At 41.7% G+C, this 17,337-nt stretch overlaps 4 protein-coding genes across 14 annotated transcripts in view; all 4 read left to right on the plus strand.

Annotated features, from left to right (window-relative positions):
• Window positions 1-93: 93 nt before the first annotated feature.
• LOC122715278 (40S ribosomal protein S5) lies at window positions 94-1,741 on the plus strand. Of its 2 annotated transcripts, none has more exons than XM_043937344.1 (3): window positions 94-202; window positions 953-1,325; window positions 1,404-1,741. In XM_043937344.1, exons 2-3 carry the CDS (start codon window positions 960-962, stop codon window positions 1,686-1,688), a joined length of 651 nt encoding a protein of 216 aa, XP_043793279.1. In that variant the 5' UTR covers window positions 94-202; window positions 953-959; the 3' UTR covers window positions 1,689-1,741. The 2 variants fall into 2 exon arrangements, with proteins under 2 accessions (XP_043793279.1, XP_043793278.1); XM_043937343.1 differs by having other exon boundaries at window positions 159-254.
• A 237-nt stretch (window positions 1,742-1,978) lies between these two features.
• Window positions 1,979-2,873, plus strand: LOC122714897 (NADH dehydrogenase [ubiquinone] 1 alpha subcomplex subunit 5). The gene is made up of 3 exons (XM_043936665.1): window positions 1,979-2,112; window positions 2,314-2,475; window positions 2,593-2,873. The coding sequence occupies exons 1-3, from the start codon at window positions 2,092-2,094 to the stop codon at window positions 2,764-2,766; spliced, it is 357 nt and encodes a 118-aa protein (XP_043792600.1). The 5' UTR covers window positions 1,979-2,091; the 3' UTR covers window positions 2,767-2,873.
• A 134-nt stretch (window positions 2,874-3,007) lies between these two features.
• Window positions 3,008-13,941, plus strand: LOC122714895. Of its 8 annotated transcripts, XM_043936657.1 has the most exons (10): window positions 3,008-3,837; window positions 4,433-4,560; window positions 7,847-8,185; window positions 8,278-9,428; window positions 9,518-9,740; window positions 9,802-9,960; window positions 10,892-12,465; window positions 12,549-12,920; window positions 13,019-13,147; window positions 13,622-13,941. In XM_043936657.1, exons 3-10 carry the CDS (start codon window positions 7,907-7,909, stop codon window positions 13,818-13,820), a joined length of 4,086 nt encoding a protein of 1,361 aa, XP_043792592.1. In that variant the 5' UTR covers window positions 3,008-3,837; window positions 4,433-4,560; window positions 7,847-7,906; the 3' UTR covers window positions 13,821-13,941. The 8 variants fall into 8 exon arrangements, 6 of the variants coding, with proteins under 6 accessions (XP_043792592.1, XP_043792589.1, XP_043792594.1 ...); XR_006346735.1 differs by lacking the exon at window positions 4,433-4,560 and having other exon boundaries at window positions 13,024-13,147; window positions 13,622-13,758; XR_006346736.1 differs by lacking the exons at window positions 4,433-4,560; window positions 13,622-13,941 and adding an exon at window positions 13,301-13,322 and having other exon boundaries at window positions 13,024-13,147.
• A 203-nt stretch (window positions 13,942-14,144) lies between these two features.
• The window catches only part of LOC122714896 (mutS protein homolog 5-like), a 4,011-nt gene continuing 818 nt past the window's right edge, over window positions 14,145-17,337 (plus strand). The window contains exons 1-10 of one of the 3 annotated variants that reach the window (XM_043936663.1): window positions 14,148-14,279; window positions 14,366-14,519; window positions 14,654-15,177; window positions 15,252-15,425; window positions 15,512-15,716; window positions 15,809-16,010; window positions 16,090-16,326; window positions 16,406-16,544; window positions 16,617-16,980; window positions 17,047-17,259. In XM_043936663.1, the coding sequence (XP_043792598.1) occupies window positions 14,155-14,279; window positions 14,366-14,519; window positions 14,654-15,177; window positions 15,252-15,425; window positions 15,512-15,716; window positions 15,809-16,010; window positions 16,090-16,326; window positions 16,406-16,544; window positions 16,617-16,980; window positions 17,047-17,259 (2,337 nt within the window). In that variant the 5' untranslated portion in view covers window positions 14,148-14,154. Of the gene's footprint in view, window positions 14,280-14,365; window positions 14,520-14,653; window positions 15,178-15,251; window positions 15,426-15,511; window positions 15,717-15,808; window positions 16,011-16,089; window positions 16,327-16,405; window positions 16,545-16,616; window positions 17,260-17,337 lie in introns of all 3 variants that reach the window. The other 2 variants (XM_043936662.1, XM_043936661.1) reach the window with 2 other exon arrangements.

Below are 17,337 nucleotides of genomic sequence, written 5' to 3' on the forward strand. Positions count from 1 at the left end.
TATAATGTAAATCAATTATACTTGAAAGTAGTCTTTATTACGTTATCGGTATATATAATATAAAATTTGAAAATTATTATGTCGCATGTTGAAATTGATTAAGGTATGTAAAATCCGGCAGTCACAGGTCGGAGCGCCACTAGTGTCATGGCCTTTTCCTGTTCACGGTTACTCCAAAGAAGACGTGAACGAAAGTTATATGGTAAGGAATTCGAAAGTTCGATGTCTTTACCCGACCGGTTGTGTTGAAAAAGGTGATATTGAAAAATATTGAAAATTTATGAAAAATAATTCGTGACCAAAACATATAATACGCTCTAGAATTTATCAGTTAAAAGTGTTCTCAATCGACCACATGGCCACATGTCTTTATGATACTCATACACGTTTTATATCAACAAAGTTATGGCGTTTCATAAATAACATTTAAAAGAATTATAAATGTCAAATCGAAAAGAAATTGTGTCTAATGTGCATGTTATTTCAAGTTTTCTGTTTTGTTATAATTTGTGTCAAATTTTGTATTTGAACTGAACAATGTTTATGTATTTTTTATTCATTTTATTTCTTTTTCTTCTTAACAATGTATTACGCTAATTATCATACGATATGTACAAAGATTATTTGAATCCGTGAAAGATTATTTTTGAAGTATATTCGATAGTTAATAATATATTTTTTAAGAAACAATTATTATTTGAGCATTCTATAATTATACATATTTTTTTTCACAATATATATTTTTCTTTATCCTTTAATATTAAAGATAATTTAATGAAACAACACATAATAATCTATATTAAATTTTCAATAAGTATATTATATTTCTATTTTATTTATCATACACAAATACATTAATTAATATTGATATCATCAAAATAATCCATCAAAATATATATATATATATATATATATATAACATAAGTTTTTAATAATAATTTATATTTTATAGATAAATCATGGCTGAAATGGAAACATACGATGATATAGTGGTACCTACCACAACGACATTACCAGTGGCCCTTTCTGCAGAACTACCTGAAATTAAATTATTTGGTCGCTGGAATTGTGATGATGTACAAGTAAATGATATGTCTTTACAAGATTATATTGCCGTTAAAGAGAAAAATGCAAAATATTTACCACATTCTGCTGGACGTTATGCTGCAAAACGATTTCGAAAAGCTCAATGTCCTATAGTCGAACGTTTGACAAATTCTTTAATGATGCATGGTAGAAATAATGGAAAAAAATTAATGGCAGTAAGAATTGTAAAACATGCCTTTGAAATAATTCACCTGCTTACAGGTGATAATCCTCTACAGGTAATTAATATTTTAAATCATTATTTTAACATTCTTATATGGAAATTACAATAAAAATGCATTTATATTTGAATAAAGGTTCTTGTGACTGCTATCATCAATTCTGGACCTAGAGAAGATTCTACGCGTATTGGTCGCGCTGGTACAGTTAGGAGACAGGCGGTGGACGTTTCTCCATTACGACGAGTAAATCAGGCTATTTGGTTGTTATGTACAGGTGCTAGGGAAGCCGCGTTTCGTAATATTAAAACCATCGCCGAATGTTTAGCTGATGAACTCATTAATGCTGCCAAAGGTTCGTCTAACTCTTACGCGATTAAAAAGAAAGACGAACTCGAACGTGTTGCTAAATCTAATCGATAAATATGTTCATTCATATAAAAACATAAAAATAAATGATCTATCTTTAAAACGAATTTTGTTATATGTATATATGTTCCCCATTTCTTTCGTTGAAGTTATTCACTAATATTATTAATGAATCACAAGAAAAAATCAAACGCACATTAATTAAAATTTAATTTTATTATATGAAAATGAAAAAATACAATTTAAAGTGATTCGGTTTAAGAAAAAAATATAAACAAGTTTAGAAATTTTGTATATGGTTACATGTATCAAATGTGGTTGGTAGTTTATTCGATAATAGTGGTGCTGTGATGCAGTGTTACCACTACAGAAAATGTATCGTAATAATTCCGACATTGCTCGAATCGGATGGTCGCATAATTGGTTTTTATTTTAAACGGATCGTACATGTACGATCATGTCAGGAGTACTGAAAAAGGTAAGACGTTTATATAATTAAATATAATAGATAACACGTGTTGAATAATAATTTTTTTATTTCCGAAATATGATCTTATCATCTCGTTCAAAACATAACCAAATCATTAATATATAATAGTATGATATAGTAAATATTTATAATATTCACTGTTTGTTTTGCGATTCATTTTATTTGAACATGGTATCTATTTATTCGTAGACAACAGGATTAACGGGACTCGCTGTGTCCTCGAATCCTCGTTTGGAACTTCGTGTATTGTACGATAGAATTCTGCGACTTTCAAGTCATTTGCCGAAGGAATATATTTACAGAAAGTCTGTTGAAAATTTGGCGAAAGAAAGACTCAATATCGTGGAACAGGTAATTTTTACTTAACAATTATTTTGTTGTACTCTACATGAAAGATGTTTGAAATAGATTTTTATATCGAATCGAATTATTGTTCGAACTACTGATATAGCGTATTTAATATTACAGAATGATAATATTGCCGTTATAGAAGAAAAGATAAATCAAGGACAAGTAGAAGAATTAATAAACCATGCGAAAAATGAAATATTCTTGATACAAGACATAATTGAACAGCGACCGTGGGACAATTTGATGCAGAAAGCACCACTACATCAATGGACTTGGCCACCTCATAAATAATTTTAATTATTTTTAATATATTTGTAAATAGTATTGAATAAGCATATGCTTATCAATTTTTGATGTAATCCAATTGTAGATTAAATTACGTATCTATATATCATATAGCCAACAATTGTATTCATTTGTAGAAGCTTTCCTAATATGAGATGAATATAGAGGTTAACTCTATATAATGTTTGTAATTGGTTCACATTATGACTGACAATATTTCCGAGAAGTTAAACGACGAACGGAGAAAGTCAGAAAATTCGTTAATTCGAATGTTTGGTGGAAAAAAGTGGCGAAACGTTGAATGGCAACACCTACTAGATGGAACGGAGAAACAGTCACATGACACACTCGAATAGAAGCTACGTTGAAAGGAATGCAGCAAGGAAAAAGAAGAAAGGTAGGGGAAAGGACAATGTTATACGTTGCACAGTTAGAAGAAAAGGATGCAGATATGGTAGGCAGGTTGGTAGATAGATGAAACACGAGCAATGGTAGGAGAACGGTTTTAACAAACGTTCGCAGGGGTGGGGATTCGAGAGCCGCCGTTGCCGCCGCCACCGTCGCTCAGTTCCGATTTCGCGTCGCGTTCGAGGATAAGGACCGCGCGGATCGCACTCTCTTTCGAGTCGTCTAATCATCTGGACGCGGTGTGCAGTTCTACGGTTTCACACTTTATTTTCTTCTTCCTCTTTTTCCTTCTTTTTCCCTTTCTTTTTTCCCCCTTCTATCGTCACACTTTCCTCTTCCATCTCTCCTATCTTCTCATTCTTATTCCGCTTCTCATTCTTTTTTTCGTCGATACCTACTTTCTCATTCACTTCTCTTCCCGATTTTCGTCCGGAATATAACATAACGTTCGCTATTGTGACACAGGTGCAGATATCAAAAGTACAATTACAGTATCGCGTAGTTAAGATATTTAAAATTAACGTTAAAAAGATGCGCGTGTGTTATAACACGCGTGAAACAAAAAACGAATCTCTAGAATAATAAAAATCGATTAATCAAACATCGCATAATTTGATTTTTATATTGTCTGCTGTCCATAACTCTATATCATCGTGTTAATTAAAACAAGTAAGTACGTACATAGATGTAAGTATAATAAGTAAAAAAATCAATGTATCTAACAACATATACATATTTATTTATTATAATCGATAATTGTAATCGATAAATTTTCAATTTCGATAGTATACATATATATATCAAAAATTATCAATATTTGAAGTTCAAGCAATAACAATAATCATAATATATAATAATCGTAAAAGACAAATCTTTGAAGTGTTGTTTAATTAAAAGAATGAATTTTCTATGAATTTATGTTTAGATAAAAGATAGAAATGCGTTACAAGAGAAAAGATGTTTGTAATTTGTAAAAAGTGTGTAATCGAAATGGACGCTAACGAACGCAATAGAAGTTTCATCTCAACGGTAAATGTGTAGATTCTGAAACAAGAAACAATACTACGTGGAAAAAAGCATGTTCCTGTTCCCGTTCCCGTTCCCGAATACAATGCGCGTAATTTTGTTGATTGCGACGAAATGAAAGCGGTAGAGATATTAGTATCGCTCGAATGAACAGCGAAAACGGCCTCGCGGGAAATTCGCGTTCCTTTCGTTGTTTATTGATTTTCTCGAACGATTCTCGAATCGGTTCTCGTTGCAGAACAAATACAAAAGAAGTATCAAAAGAATTGGCGAAATCGGAAGAAGGTTAACGCGCCGTGACGTTGCCCCGTTAGATGCCTCTCGGTTGATGCGCTCCTACCGCCACTACCAGCTTTGTTTATACAGGTACTCTTGAATCATTCCTGCAACGCCATCTTTTCTCTTTTTGTTCTTATTTTGATGATAGTATCAAGTTTAATATCGTTCAAGATCGCGAACGGCAGGATTCGAAATTCCGCGATGCAAGTAAATTCACCGTAAAGCAAGCGATCGATAAAGATAGATAAAAGTTTAGGTGCGATTCAAGTTTCACGGGAAAATCGATTCACCTCGGTGTAACGTTCCGCTGTTCGGTTTTCTTACCGGTTCACGTTACTGGATTCCATAGAACGAGATATAACTATCCGAGGATGACGACCGATTTTATTCACATGTTTTATGAAGGAAAAACATTTTGAAAGCATATGTGATCAAAGCATAGAAAATTTGTATAAGATTCGATTTGTGTGCACATACTACACGTTCTCGAATTTGTTCGTCCAGTCATAACATCTATTGTAACTATTGTAACTCGAATCTGTGGCAACGCGTACATATTTTTATTAGTCATTTAATAAAATTAAAGAAAAGTTTTTGCTTCATAATTTCCAATTGACGAAAGAGTATCTCATCTGGGAATTGCGGATCGTAAATGAATAGTCGTTTTATCGTTGCCGTTTCCTTTAGAACACGGTTGACTTTTCACAACCAAAAAATTATCGGGTTTTGCGCGCTTTCTTTTCTTAGAAATCGTTCTTCCAACATGGACGGTTACGGATCCTTTTCTGTTTTTATTCGATTCGAGTGGACGCGCTGTTTTCCCACCATTTTTATCCCAATCAATGTCTCGTTCATGGGCGATTTCTTCTTTTTTTTTAAAACATTTCTTATACAAAGAATGATAGATTTAAAAGAATAGCATTCGAACGCGAAGCAAGATCGTTTTGGTGTTGGACGCATCGTTCCTCTTTTGCGCAAATACAGCTTTCACTTCTCGCTGGCTCTTGCCATTTGCCCTTCAGCGTCGAGGACGTCACTGTTTGCGTTGAATTATCGCGCTCCGCATAATATAATTCTTCGTCGAATAGTGGAATAAATAATAATTTTGATTATAAGTTGATAAAAATAGAATAAATTTTATCTATTTTGGTTAAGATCAACAATAATTTTTCTTTCAAGAGAGGAGAAATACGATTACTCAATGTTTTTCGAATCTACGAACTTGCAAAGAATCGGAGGTCCGTGCAATACGCGCAGGAAGTTTCGCAACGAATGTTTCATCTCGCGAAAGAATTGTACGTATGGCTGCGTGATCGACCTGAATTTTCGGTGTCAGTTTCTTGGTAATGGACAGTCCAAGTATCGCAAAAAACGACAACGAAGGTAATCAGACACGGAGAACGACGATAATGAAAGCGTTTGGAAATTTTCGGAAAAATAGTTATCGCAAAAAGTAGCGGTTAATCGAAAAGATTCACGCACGGAACATGGAACAGACGATCGATCGTATATGTACTTACATGGATTACGGATCGACGATTGTATTTACCTCCGTTCTGCGTCCAAAAACTTCCGCGCTATCTTCCATTCTTTCTCTCTTTCTTTGTCCCTCTACCTCCCTTCCTATTCCCTCCTTTCGTACTCTGGCATGCAACTAGCTCTCTCTTTACCGGTATAAGTAAGTATGTACCACATCGCTCGGTTGCCTCTACCATATAGATAAAGTATACGCACACACGCCGTTCCGTCCCTTCTCTTTTCTCCACCTTTCGCTCAATCGGTCTGCGAACCTTGCTACGTAGCTTTCCTTCCGCATACCAAAATTCCTGGGAAACGATGCTGAGAAAATAATTCCGAACGATGTAGTTTTTTTTCTCTTTCGCTAGCGTTCTTTCGCCCGTTCTTTCTTCGGCTGGTTCGTTCGCTCCGTCGAATCCGACGATCGACGAAGTTTTTGCGCTCTTACCAGCCAACACGCATGCGCACAGGTGCGAATGGAATAGGTGCGGCACACTGCACTTGCGCGACTGAGACTGACCTAGATGCCTCACGAATAAAACACATCCGTATTTATTCTCGATATCCTATCGTTCTCACTTAATATTACCCTCTTTTCTTCGATTTTTTCCGTTTCCTCCCTATAAATCATGATCTTTTCAAAATAATGCACGATCGAAATAATCGAGTTTTCATAGAGAAATTTTTTTGAATTTCGATACGAAACGTTTATGCGGAAACGTGAGTTCGAACTAGGAGCGTAAAACGACAAGACTTACCAACGTCCGGCCAACTCAAACGATAACCGGTTATGCGTTTTGTTCGCTCTCTTTCCGTGGAACTCGCCTTCGTTCTTGGATAACGTTTCGGGCATTTGCTCTCGATCTTAAGATCGCGCAACTATCCTTCGTTTCGTGAGCAGAGCTAACGACCCACGATTAATCGGCCTATCAGGAGTCTATCTTTTGAGCAAACGAACGAATTTTACCGTATTCGAGTTTTCTTTCTTTCCTTCATCTTCGTAAGCTTACGTACTAGCTAGAAATATGGGGAAGAGAATGTTATCCGAAAAGATGGGCGAATCGATTCGTTCTTTCTTTCTCTTTGTGAATTCCTCGCGCGTAATGATCGAATTTCGGTCATGAAACACGTTCGCGGCTTCGAAAGCGAAGAGAGAACGCAGACGCGTACGGGCTGACAGTTATCGCGGCTTGTCCGCTCTCACCGGATATACCAGATCGAACTTGTCCGCGTTCTCCTAAGGGAAGACTTTCTTTTTCGCGCGTGGACCGCGACCTCGATCCGATTTCATCTCTCTCTCCTCTCTCTCTCTCTCTCTCTCTCTCTCTCTCTTTTTCTCTCTCTACTTTCCACAAATTAGAGATAGATTAATATTATCATACGATCTCACGATAGTTAAGAAACATTTTTATCATCTCGAATATGGATCGCTGATGACTACCAATGAACGAACGAAGGTCAAAGAAGCGTGACGATCGACGGCGAAGCTTTCTCTTCGATATTGCGCAACGAGTTCGGGACGATTTATCCGCATTTCTCGTTACTGCATAAATTCGACCGCGATATACGAACTTGAATGCACGCGTAATCTATCGTTCGTTGGCCGGTCGATTTATTCGAACTCGAACCGATTCGAACCCGTTAGGCAAAACCGTTATCGTTGGTATCGAGCATGGTTGTTGCTCTTCGCTTTGCTCGATTCGCTTCCGCGGGCAACGAGCGTTTCCTTAGCGCCTTTCGCAACTGATCCCCTCGAATTCCCGTCTCGAAACGAAACTACTTTTATCTACTCGATCGTGAAATGAAAAATCGTGTTTTTTTTCTTTCCTTCTTCTCTTTTTTTTTTTTTTTACAGAAGATGGAGGATCAGTCGAGGTATCATCCGAAGTGATCGCGCAGGTGGGTTCGCGTCAAGATGGGCAACAATGGAAGCAGTTCTCGGGATCAACAGGTCGGATCCGTGTGCTCGAACGGGGTGGCCGTGGATGGAACGAACGGTCATCACGGATGGTCCCAATCGTTCCCTCGAGAGTTGACGAGACACAAGTCGCAGCCGAGCGCCGCGCGGAAAGTTCTTCCCGAGCCGCCGGGTCAAAGGCTGCGCGCGACCGACAATGGGAGCATCATACACAACGGTGGGACGATCAGCGGCCGCAGACCGCCGACCTTCGCCTCGTCCCGCGATCTCGCCAAGGTAAAGGGTGTCCGTAAGTAAGAGGCGAAACGAAAACTCGCGGCCAAGTGGCCGCGATTCCCTTTATCTCCCGTTCTCGTCTCTCGTTGCAGCGCAACGATCATCCGCCTCCGTCGTTTCGAGAGAGGAGCGGTTCCGCCTCGAACCTCGTTCGACCCTGCTCCAGACGTATCGACCGCCACTATTATCGATCGAGTCGCGATCACCCGAACGACACGAGCGCTACCACCCTCGATCCGAAGAAGTTCGGCAGCGAGCCCGATCTTCGCTCCGCGCCCATGGACCTCGTCCATCCCGAGCCGCCTGCTACGATGCTGGAAAGGGACGCCGTGGAAGCGGAATCGTCGCGCCACCGCCACCACCACCATCACTACCACGGCAAAGATTCGAGGGAACGACTCGTGGAGAGCGGATGCTCCAAGGCTAGGAAAAAGTACAAAGCTCCCGCTCCGCCCGCCTCCCCTCGTCTCCGCGCCAACTCCTCACCTCCGACCGAAACCTCTCGCCCGCCGAGCCGAAACCTCGACCCTCGCCTCTGTACCCCCTACTCCCGAACCGAGCATCAATCACCCAACGATCAACAATCGAATCGGTCCAAAGTGGAACCACCGCCCCGAAGATCTCGATTGTTCAAGACCCGCGCCGAGTCGAAGAGAGCGCAGATCGGTTGGCAGTTGTTGCCCGCCGACACACGCGACCCGACCTCGATCAACCTCGGCGGTTCGCGTTCCGACAACGAGCTCGCGACCGAGGCGAGCGTCGAGAGTGATCGCCGCCGTATCCCGCCTCGATGCTCCCGACTCTCCGAGCATCATCATGGGAAAGGCAACACTCTTCAAAGAAGCATCAGTAATCCGGAATTCCAAGCGGAGTTGATTCGGGTCGCTAAAAAGGTACGCGATAAGTTGGACTCGAGCGGGTTGAAATTGACGGACGGGTCGATACGCGACACCCGATACGATCGAAAACTGCCCGCTTCTCGACCGAGCGGTAATAATCGACGTAAACAAGTCGAACGTGGGAAGGAGAATCGGGAAGGCGGGGAGGAGGGATGCGCGCAGGAGCCAAGGTCGAGGGATCATTTCGCGAGACACGAGATGGAATCGCAACGGGATCAATTTCGGGATGAGAACTCGGATTCTGACGGTTCGAAGCTCGCCACGGTCGATCGATCGCGAGAACGGACGGGTAATTCCGTTTCGAACGAACGATCAGCAACTGGAGGAGAAATACAGGACGAGGCGTAAGTCGTTTCTTTTTCATCGCTTTTTTCCAGTCCACGAATTTTCTCACCTTCGTACTTATCGTATTTACTTACGGATCCCCGATTAGATTTGCTCCCATCACAGCGCAACCCGCAACTCCAAAAACTACGTTCTACTTCGGTATGAACGAACGTTTCCCGGACGAATTCCGCAACGACGAAGATCGAGACGCGATCGCCACTCGAGAATTCCACGCCGTTGGAGTATTCAAGCACTCGGATCGGGACCGCGATCGTGGAGACGGCAGAACTTCCATGGACGAGATTCTCGACGATGCGGATGAGGATAACGTGAGTTGTTCATCTGTTATCTTCCGTTTCGACTCGATCGATGGAGTCCTTTCGTTTTCAGGAGAAAAACGTCGTGGAGAATATTTCGTTAAAGTTGCGGCCAACTCTGCCGAAAAAGCAGTTGGAAATCCCGCGATTCTCGCCATCCGCTGCCTGGAGATTGCTCTCTACGTTGGAAACCCCGGGTCCGAGCATGAGCACTGCCAGCGAAGAAATGCCGGTTTGAAACCTTTTTCCTCTATCTATCTATCTATTTTTATCTATTTATTTATCTATCGGGTTGTTCGGGAAATAATTTCGTTTTTTCACACGAGTGTCGCTAGTCGAACGTTTATCCAGCCAACTTCATTCTAAAATAGATATTATTGGATTGTTCGGAAAGTAATTTCGTTTTTTCGCACGAGTGTCGCTAGTCGAACTAGTTTATCCAGCCAACTTCATTCTAAAGTAGAAATTATTGGATTATTCGGAAAGTAATTTCGTTTTTTCGCACGAGTGTCGCTAGTTGAACTAGTTTTTCCAGCCAACTTCATTCTAAAGTAGAAATTGGATTGTTCGGAAAGTAATTTCGTTTTTTCGCACGAGTGTCGCTAGTTAAACTAGTTTATCCAGCCAACTTCGTTCTAAACTATGTTATTATGATATTTTGGCATTTCATGATTTATTTATAAGAAAAATTCGTTCGATTCTGTGCGCGATTGTGTTTTTCGTGTGCGATAATAAAGATGCAAGACCGAAAGAAGCATTTTTGGCATATTTTACTTTTTTATCACCAAAAAGAATGCAAGTTCAAAATGCAAGAAAAAAGTTACGCAGTCTATGCAAAAAGTGTATTAACAGTGTACCAATATCAAAGCTAGTTTTCAAAATTTCGTTCTGACATTAAAGATACGCCACGTTTTAGAACGTCAATCGAAGATCTGATGAAGACAAAATAAAGACATCGATTAAAACAAATCGACGAATAACAATTCGTGAAATTGCTACGGGATCGAATTTGTCGAATTCGACTGTCTTAAAAAAGTATGTGTCATTTGAAAAAAAAACGAAATTATTTTCCGAACAACCCAATATCTATCTATCTTTCTTTAAACTCTTCCTTCTTCCTTGATACGATCAAATCCTATCCACGATGAATCGATCCGTTGCAGGTGATGTTCGAGGAACGGATAGAGCGACTCTCGAGACCGCCCCCGCTTTTTCCACTCTCGTTGGGAGCGCGGAGCTGGCACGACAAGTCCGGTGATTCCGGGATATCGGGGGATGCCGGGGCCGCTAACGAAGACTCTTTCGACGTGAGTACGATCAACAGGGCGAAGACTACGGTGACCAGGCCGACTTGGACGCCGCAGCAGGACTTGGGAGAGGAATCGAGCAGCGACGCGGGCGTCGATTCCCCCCCACCCCTATCCACGCCGATGAAGTATCGTTCCCCGCGGGGCCACGTGTTCTCCCTTTCGTTGCCCAGGGACGAAGCGAGAGCCTCGATGTGCCTCTGCCCGCCAGAGACCAAGACCAGGGACGCATTCGCCTTCAACTCCCTTCAGAAATTGAAACGATCCGTGTCCGGGGCGTTCGGAATCGGGTCGCACGATCACACCACTCACAGGAAATATAATAATACCCTCGACGACAATTGGCTTTTGTCGACCAGTGCGCCCACTTCCCTCCAACATCCTCGTCTTCGCCTCGACACCGCTCCTCCAATCTCTCCCACCGTTTGTCACCCGTTCTCCCATCGACGCGTTCCCGCCGCGTGCCCGTGCGACAGTGAGAACGACGATAACGACGGTGACGACGATGACGACGAAGACGATGTCGAAGATGACGACGACGACGACGAGGACGAAGACGAAGACGAGGAGGACGACCGCGACGACGACCATGACGACGACCACGACGACGACGAGAATGTCGCGCGCGATCGCGAGTCGTCGAAGAAGAGGCGAGACGACGAAGACAAAACGAAGGAAAACGATTTCCCGGTAATCATGAAACCTCCGTCGTTCTCGTACTTGACACCCGGCGGTCATGTTATGTATCTACCGGAAACGAACGAAACGGAACATCGAGTGCAAAATTTGAACGGTAGAAAGATCGGGGAAGAAGGTAACGTAACGAGGCGGAAATTAAATAACGGGGAATCGATCGAACGCGAGATTGCCTCTTTCCGATTGAACTCGTGCAAGAATGTTGGTCGAAGCAAGGGCGATAAAGAAGATGGAAGTGAGAGGAAGGAGCGGAGCGAAGAGGCGAAGAGGCGTAAGGAGAAACGCAGGGACGAGATCGAGGATGCTTCGAATCGACGACGCGATGACAAAAGTTTGAAGAATCATCGTATGGACGAGAACGGTTGCAGGGAACGGAACGAGTTCTCCACTTGTCCCGAACCACCGAAACAAAGGAGAACGTTTTCACCGCCATCTACCAACGATCATCCGTCATCGCAGATCCCATGGATGTGCGACGCGAATGAAACGAAGTCGCAACGAAAGAGCAATTCGCGGGGCAAAAGATTCACGTTTCAATCGACGGTGAGGCAGATAGAGAGGCGACGGTTGGCGGAAAAATTGTCGAGGGAGGCCGAGGCGAAGGAACGTCAAAGAAAAGGTGAACTGGAGGCGATGCGAAAAGTGGAGGAAGAGTTTCAACGGAAACGCGCGAAGGAGAAAGCGAGTATCAGACAACAGTTGCGCCTGTTCAAAGAAATGGAAGAGAATTTCAAGTACGTATATTCCCATTGATCCAAATACACTATACGTTTTTTATACTTATTTCGCGCTGTAACTCGATACCTCGTTCTCATAGTAGCTTGCCAACGCCGCCGGATTGGGACGGTTCGCAGTTGTCTCGCGCGGATCCGGACGGTGCCCCTTCCTCCACCGCATCCTCCCCCATTTCGTTGCCTAATGGGAACCCGCCGATGATCACGAGCACCGTCGGTAAACGCGGTGACACGGAACCGGCCAAGCAACCTCGTTCCGATTCCAAAGGCTATCGTCCAAAGTATTACGATTGGCCACCGGATAGCGCCAATCATTCGGATCACAAGCAAACCACCGTTCATCCCAAGATCGTTTGCGATATTCCCAAAAGCTCGCCCGTTTTCGTCCACGCGAATCTTCATCCTGGCAAGCCACCTGTCGTATCCAATTCCACTCCAAAATCGGATAATTATAGGTGAGCTCGAATTTCTTATTATTGTGCAACAGCGTCTGAGATTGATATTTATCTTTTCTTCTCTCTCTCTCTTCGTTCTCGAATTTTTTTCTCGATAGGAAAGATTTCGCGCACGGTACAATGGTAACCAGAACTTCTTTCGCGAGTAGCGATAGCGAACTTTCGCAACCAAACACGAGGCCGCACTCCAGGGAGAACGGGATCAAGATAAAATCTCATCGGCCTAGGTAAGCTCCCAGAGATAAAATCCCAGAAAATTGTAAATGTACACCAAGACCGATTTCTATTCCATCCTGTCGTTCACGCTTGTAATTCCGTAATTTATTCCCGCTTCGCGATCGCTGATCGTCGCCTATATATCTATTTTTCATTTCGTGCAGGTTTTAATCCGGGCATGTCGTAGAAATGTTAATCCTAACGCCTCTAGTCATCTAACAACGCTTCATTTTAAAGCTAAGTTAATCGTGCATGGATACCACCTCGATATACCATGAGAATTCAGCGAATTGACAATTCGTTTCGAAAAAGAAAGAGAAAGAGATACATTTCGCGTTTTCGCGTTTCTTCGATGAAAAAAAAGAACGAAAAATGCTTAAACCTTAAGGTGAACACGAATCGTCGAATCGCAATTCCTTCAATTCCTATACCCAAGAGACAAGCGTGGAACGAAGACGAACAACGAACGAACGTTGAACGAACAGGTCCACCAGTCCTGCACGAAGCGCGGACATAGCGACATCTAAGGAAGATTTGTCCCAGCTGATCGAACCAACCGAACATCCGAAGAATCCTACTGCGCACCAACTTACATCGATAAGTGGATTACAACCGTTCACGAAACGAAAAACGTATAGGCCAATTTTTTATAATCCTTGCCCAACTCCACCCATTCCGAGTTAATTTTTTTCTCGAAAAGTTTCAACTCCCTCTTTTGTATCGCGAAAATTATTCTTTCTCCTACTATCATTTTATATATACGTTAATATTATTGTTATTATATATATGTATATAACATGGTGTATATATGTATGTAATATAATAAAATAAAACTAATATCTTGTTTTCCATTCGATCATTACGTTTTTCCTATTTATCTATTCGCCGCGTTCTCGACTCGGGCAAAAATTCTCGAATACGAATTCTTGCCAATTCATTGCGCATGCGCATTAAATTCGGTAATGGTGGATCCACGGTGTCCTAATCGACGCGTGAATCGCTTACATTTTCTATTCCGATGGATAATTACGATAAAATAAAATCGCTCAATAGCGATGAAGCGAATCCTCAACGTATAAGTGCGTGTTCGTCGAGCAGGGAATCTAAAATTACCCGTAGAACCATACTATCGAGCACCCTCGTGTACGTACACACGTATAATATTTCGTTCTATCATTTCTCATTTTTTTCTCATTTCTCTTTCTCCTTTTATTTTTTCTATACCAAAGGCGCAACGAATTCGAATCTTTGATTTCCGAGAGTAGTGACGAGGAAGAGGAAACAATGGTTAACGACCTGATGCCACGACAGAAAACCGATAAAGACACGAATATGTCAAATTCCAAATTACCCGATACAAATTTGTGCGAGGACATCGACGAGGCAATATCGTTGAAATTTCTGTTCATTTTCTTCCTTTTCTTTCTTTCTTTCTTTTTTTTTTTTTTCAAATACGAATCGAACAAGCCATTCTTAATCCTCCCTAATTTCATTCGAATCATCTCTCTTTGTAACAGATAATCTTATCGATGATTTGGAACAACAATCGTCTTGGCGCCGCTTATTACAATGTCGTTACATCCGAATTATTCGTGCTAGAAGATACGATAGACGACTTTGAACGTTTCGACGTGGCAAAAGTGCTATACAAACAATGTTTACCACGTTACTTGCTCGTGAACGCTGGCGCGCCATCTTCTTTCACGAACGCGATCAAGCAAATTTTAATGGCGCAAACAATGAACGAAGAATCGAATTCGTTCGAAAGCGTGCGTAACACCGTGTTGAAACTGACCTGTAAAAAGGAGCATAATTACGAACGATGCTCGCACAGAGTGAGATGTCTTCGCATCGAATCAGAGCCGAGAAACGCCAACAGCATGGACAGATTGACTTTCTTAAATAGTATATTGAATTTCAAGTGTTGCTCAATGATTCACGCTTTGGGTTCGCTCTTGTTATTCGTCGACAAACATTGGAATAACATCGCTCTAGATCCTTCCGGAAAAGCGTCCTTCGTATCTCTGAATTACATCAATCTGTAAGTTGAAATTATTTATCATTCGATTGACGATGTTTCTTTTCACAAATTCTTTCTACTTTTGCGGAACCAAGTCGAGATTTAGTCACGATGGACGAAGATACATATAAAGCGCTGAACATCGTTCAAGCAAGGGATCACCCGAGTCTCTTCAAATTTGGCGAAACGATCACGACGATGAAAGGTGTCAGTCTGTTCTCCCTGCTTAATCGTTATTGCAATTCAAGACCAGGTGTTCAATTTCTATGGTAAAAATAATTACGTACACTTAACGCAAAAATAGACGCGGCTCGTTTCATTTTTATGTATTATATATATTTTGTTACACTCGTAGGAAAACATTGCATCATCCGACGCGAAACATCGCGATGCTCGAGCAACGACTGAACGCGATCGAATTTTTCCTCGATCTCGACAATCAAAGCGTCGTCGAAAATTTAACCTCTTGCTTGCGGCACGTGTATCGCTTGACCAACGCCGTACTGATCTGTTGTTCCGGACCACAAGCAAAGCCGTCCAATTGGTATAAATTGTACAAGGTTCAATTCTATTCCCTTCTTTCTCTTTCAATCTTTCTCCTTCATTACTTATCAACATTGTTCTCACACTATTATTCATTCCCTCCTTTCAGACTATTTCCCACGTAATTTGTATAGCTGACATTTGCGAAGAATACGGGGAAAGAATAGAATTGTTCAAACGAATCGCCGAAAGTGTGACGACTGAAATACAATATGTGAAATACTTTATCGAATACATAGTGGATTTTGGTGAGAGCAGACGAGAAAGGAAGCTCGTGGTTAAACCGAACGTCGATCCTTTGTTGGACGAACGTGCGTGAAAAATTTTTTTTTTTTTTGATATATCGCCGATTTTTAATTACATTCACACGTTTGCGTAATCGATCCACAGTGAATCACGTGCGACACACTTTGCCCGAACTGCTCACGCGAATGGCGGAGAAAGATATGCGGGAATATCTTCCACGTTCCGTAACCGGTTGCAATATGTTGTATCTGCCAAATATTGGCTACGTATTGGCGATAAACAAATGGGATCCGACCCCACCCGAGGACGTTACTTTTCCAAATTTGGAATTCAAATTCAGCATCAATCGGGTTCATTATTATAAAAGTCCTTCGGCGAGAGGTCGGTAAATTTTCCATTTCCATCTCGAAGAAAGGTATCTTTATTCGTTCGTTTATTCTCGTTCGATCGATTGTTTCAGAGCTGGATGAGAGCGTGGGTGACATTATATTGGAAATAGCCGTTCGACAAAATCACATCGTGCAAAAGTTGATACGTTATACGAAGAAACACATGGGGACGATTTTAAACGCGATTCAACTCTGTGCCGAGTTAGACACGTAAGCATCCATTGGAAGAATTCGTTCGAAGACAAATGTCAAATTAATATTAAACGATCGAAACGATTATAGTTTACTGGCTTTCTACAAAGTGGCGCGTGATTATAATTACACCAAACCGAACGTAACGAAGTCAAAGATCATAGACGTGGTCGAAGGACGACACCCATTGATGGAATGCGCGACAACATTCGTGCCGAACGATATACGTTCCGGGAACGGGAAGAGTTTGATCAAAGTTATAACGGGGCCAAATTCTTGCGGCAAGAGTGTATATTTAAAGCAGATTGGCCTTATAGTGTTCATGGCTCACATAGGTTGTTACGTTCCTGCAAGATCCGCGACGATAGGCACGATTTCTCGTATCTTGACTCAAATGTCGAACACGGAAAGTATCGGGTTGAACGCGAGCTCGTTTCTACAGAATCTTCGACAGGTAGAGAAATATCTCTATTCTTTCGAAACGAAGAGAAAAGAATCGAAACGAAGATACGAATTTCAGATCAACGTGGCTCTACACGCGTCCACCTCAGATTCGATCGTGATAACGGACGAATTGGACAGAGGAACGTCCGAAATGAGCGGATTATCGTTGGTAGCGGCTATACTAAACACATTCGCTGAAAGAGATTCGGATTGTCCTCACGTATTTGCTGCGACGCATGCGTATGGCGTACTTGCACTACTTCCCCAAATTTCTTTAATTGAAATTCAAGTAAGAATGACGAATCTCGACAATTGCTTCGTTAAAAGTATAGAGTAATTTCTCTCTCTCTCTCTCTCTCTCTCTCTC

This window comes from Apis laboriosa, unplaced genomic scaffold, assembly GCF_014066325.1.
Source record: "Apis laboriosa isolate Shangri-la unplaced genomic scaffold, ASM1406632v1 scaffold34_cov151, whole genome shotgun sequence".
In the NCBI taxonomy this organism is placed as follows: Eukaryota; Metazoa; Arthropoda; class Insecta; order Hymenoptera; family Apidae; genus Apis; species Apis laboriosa.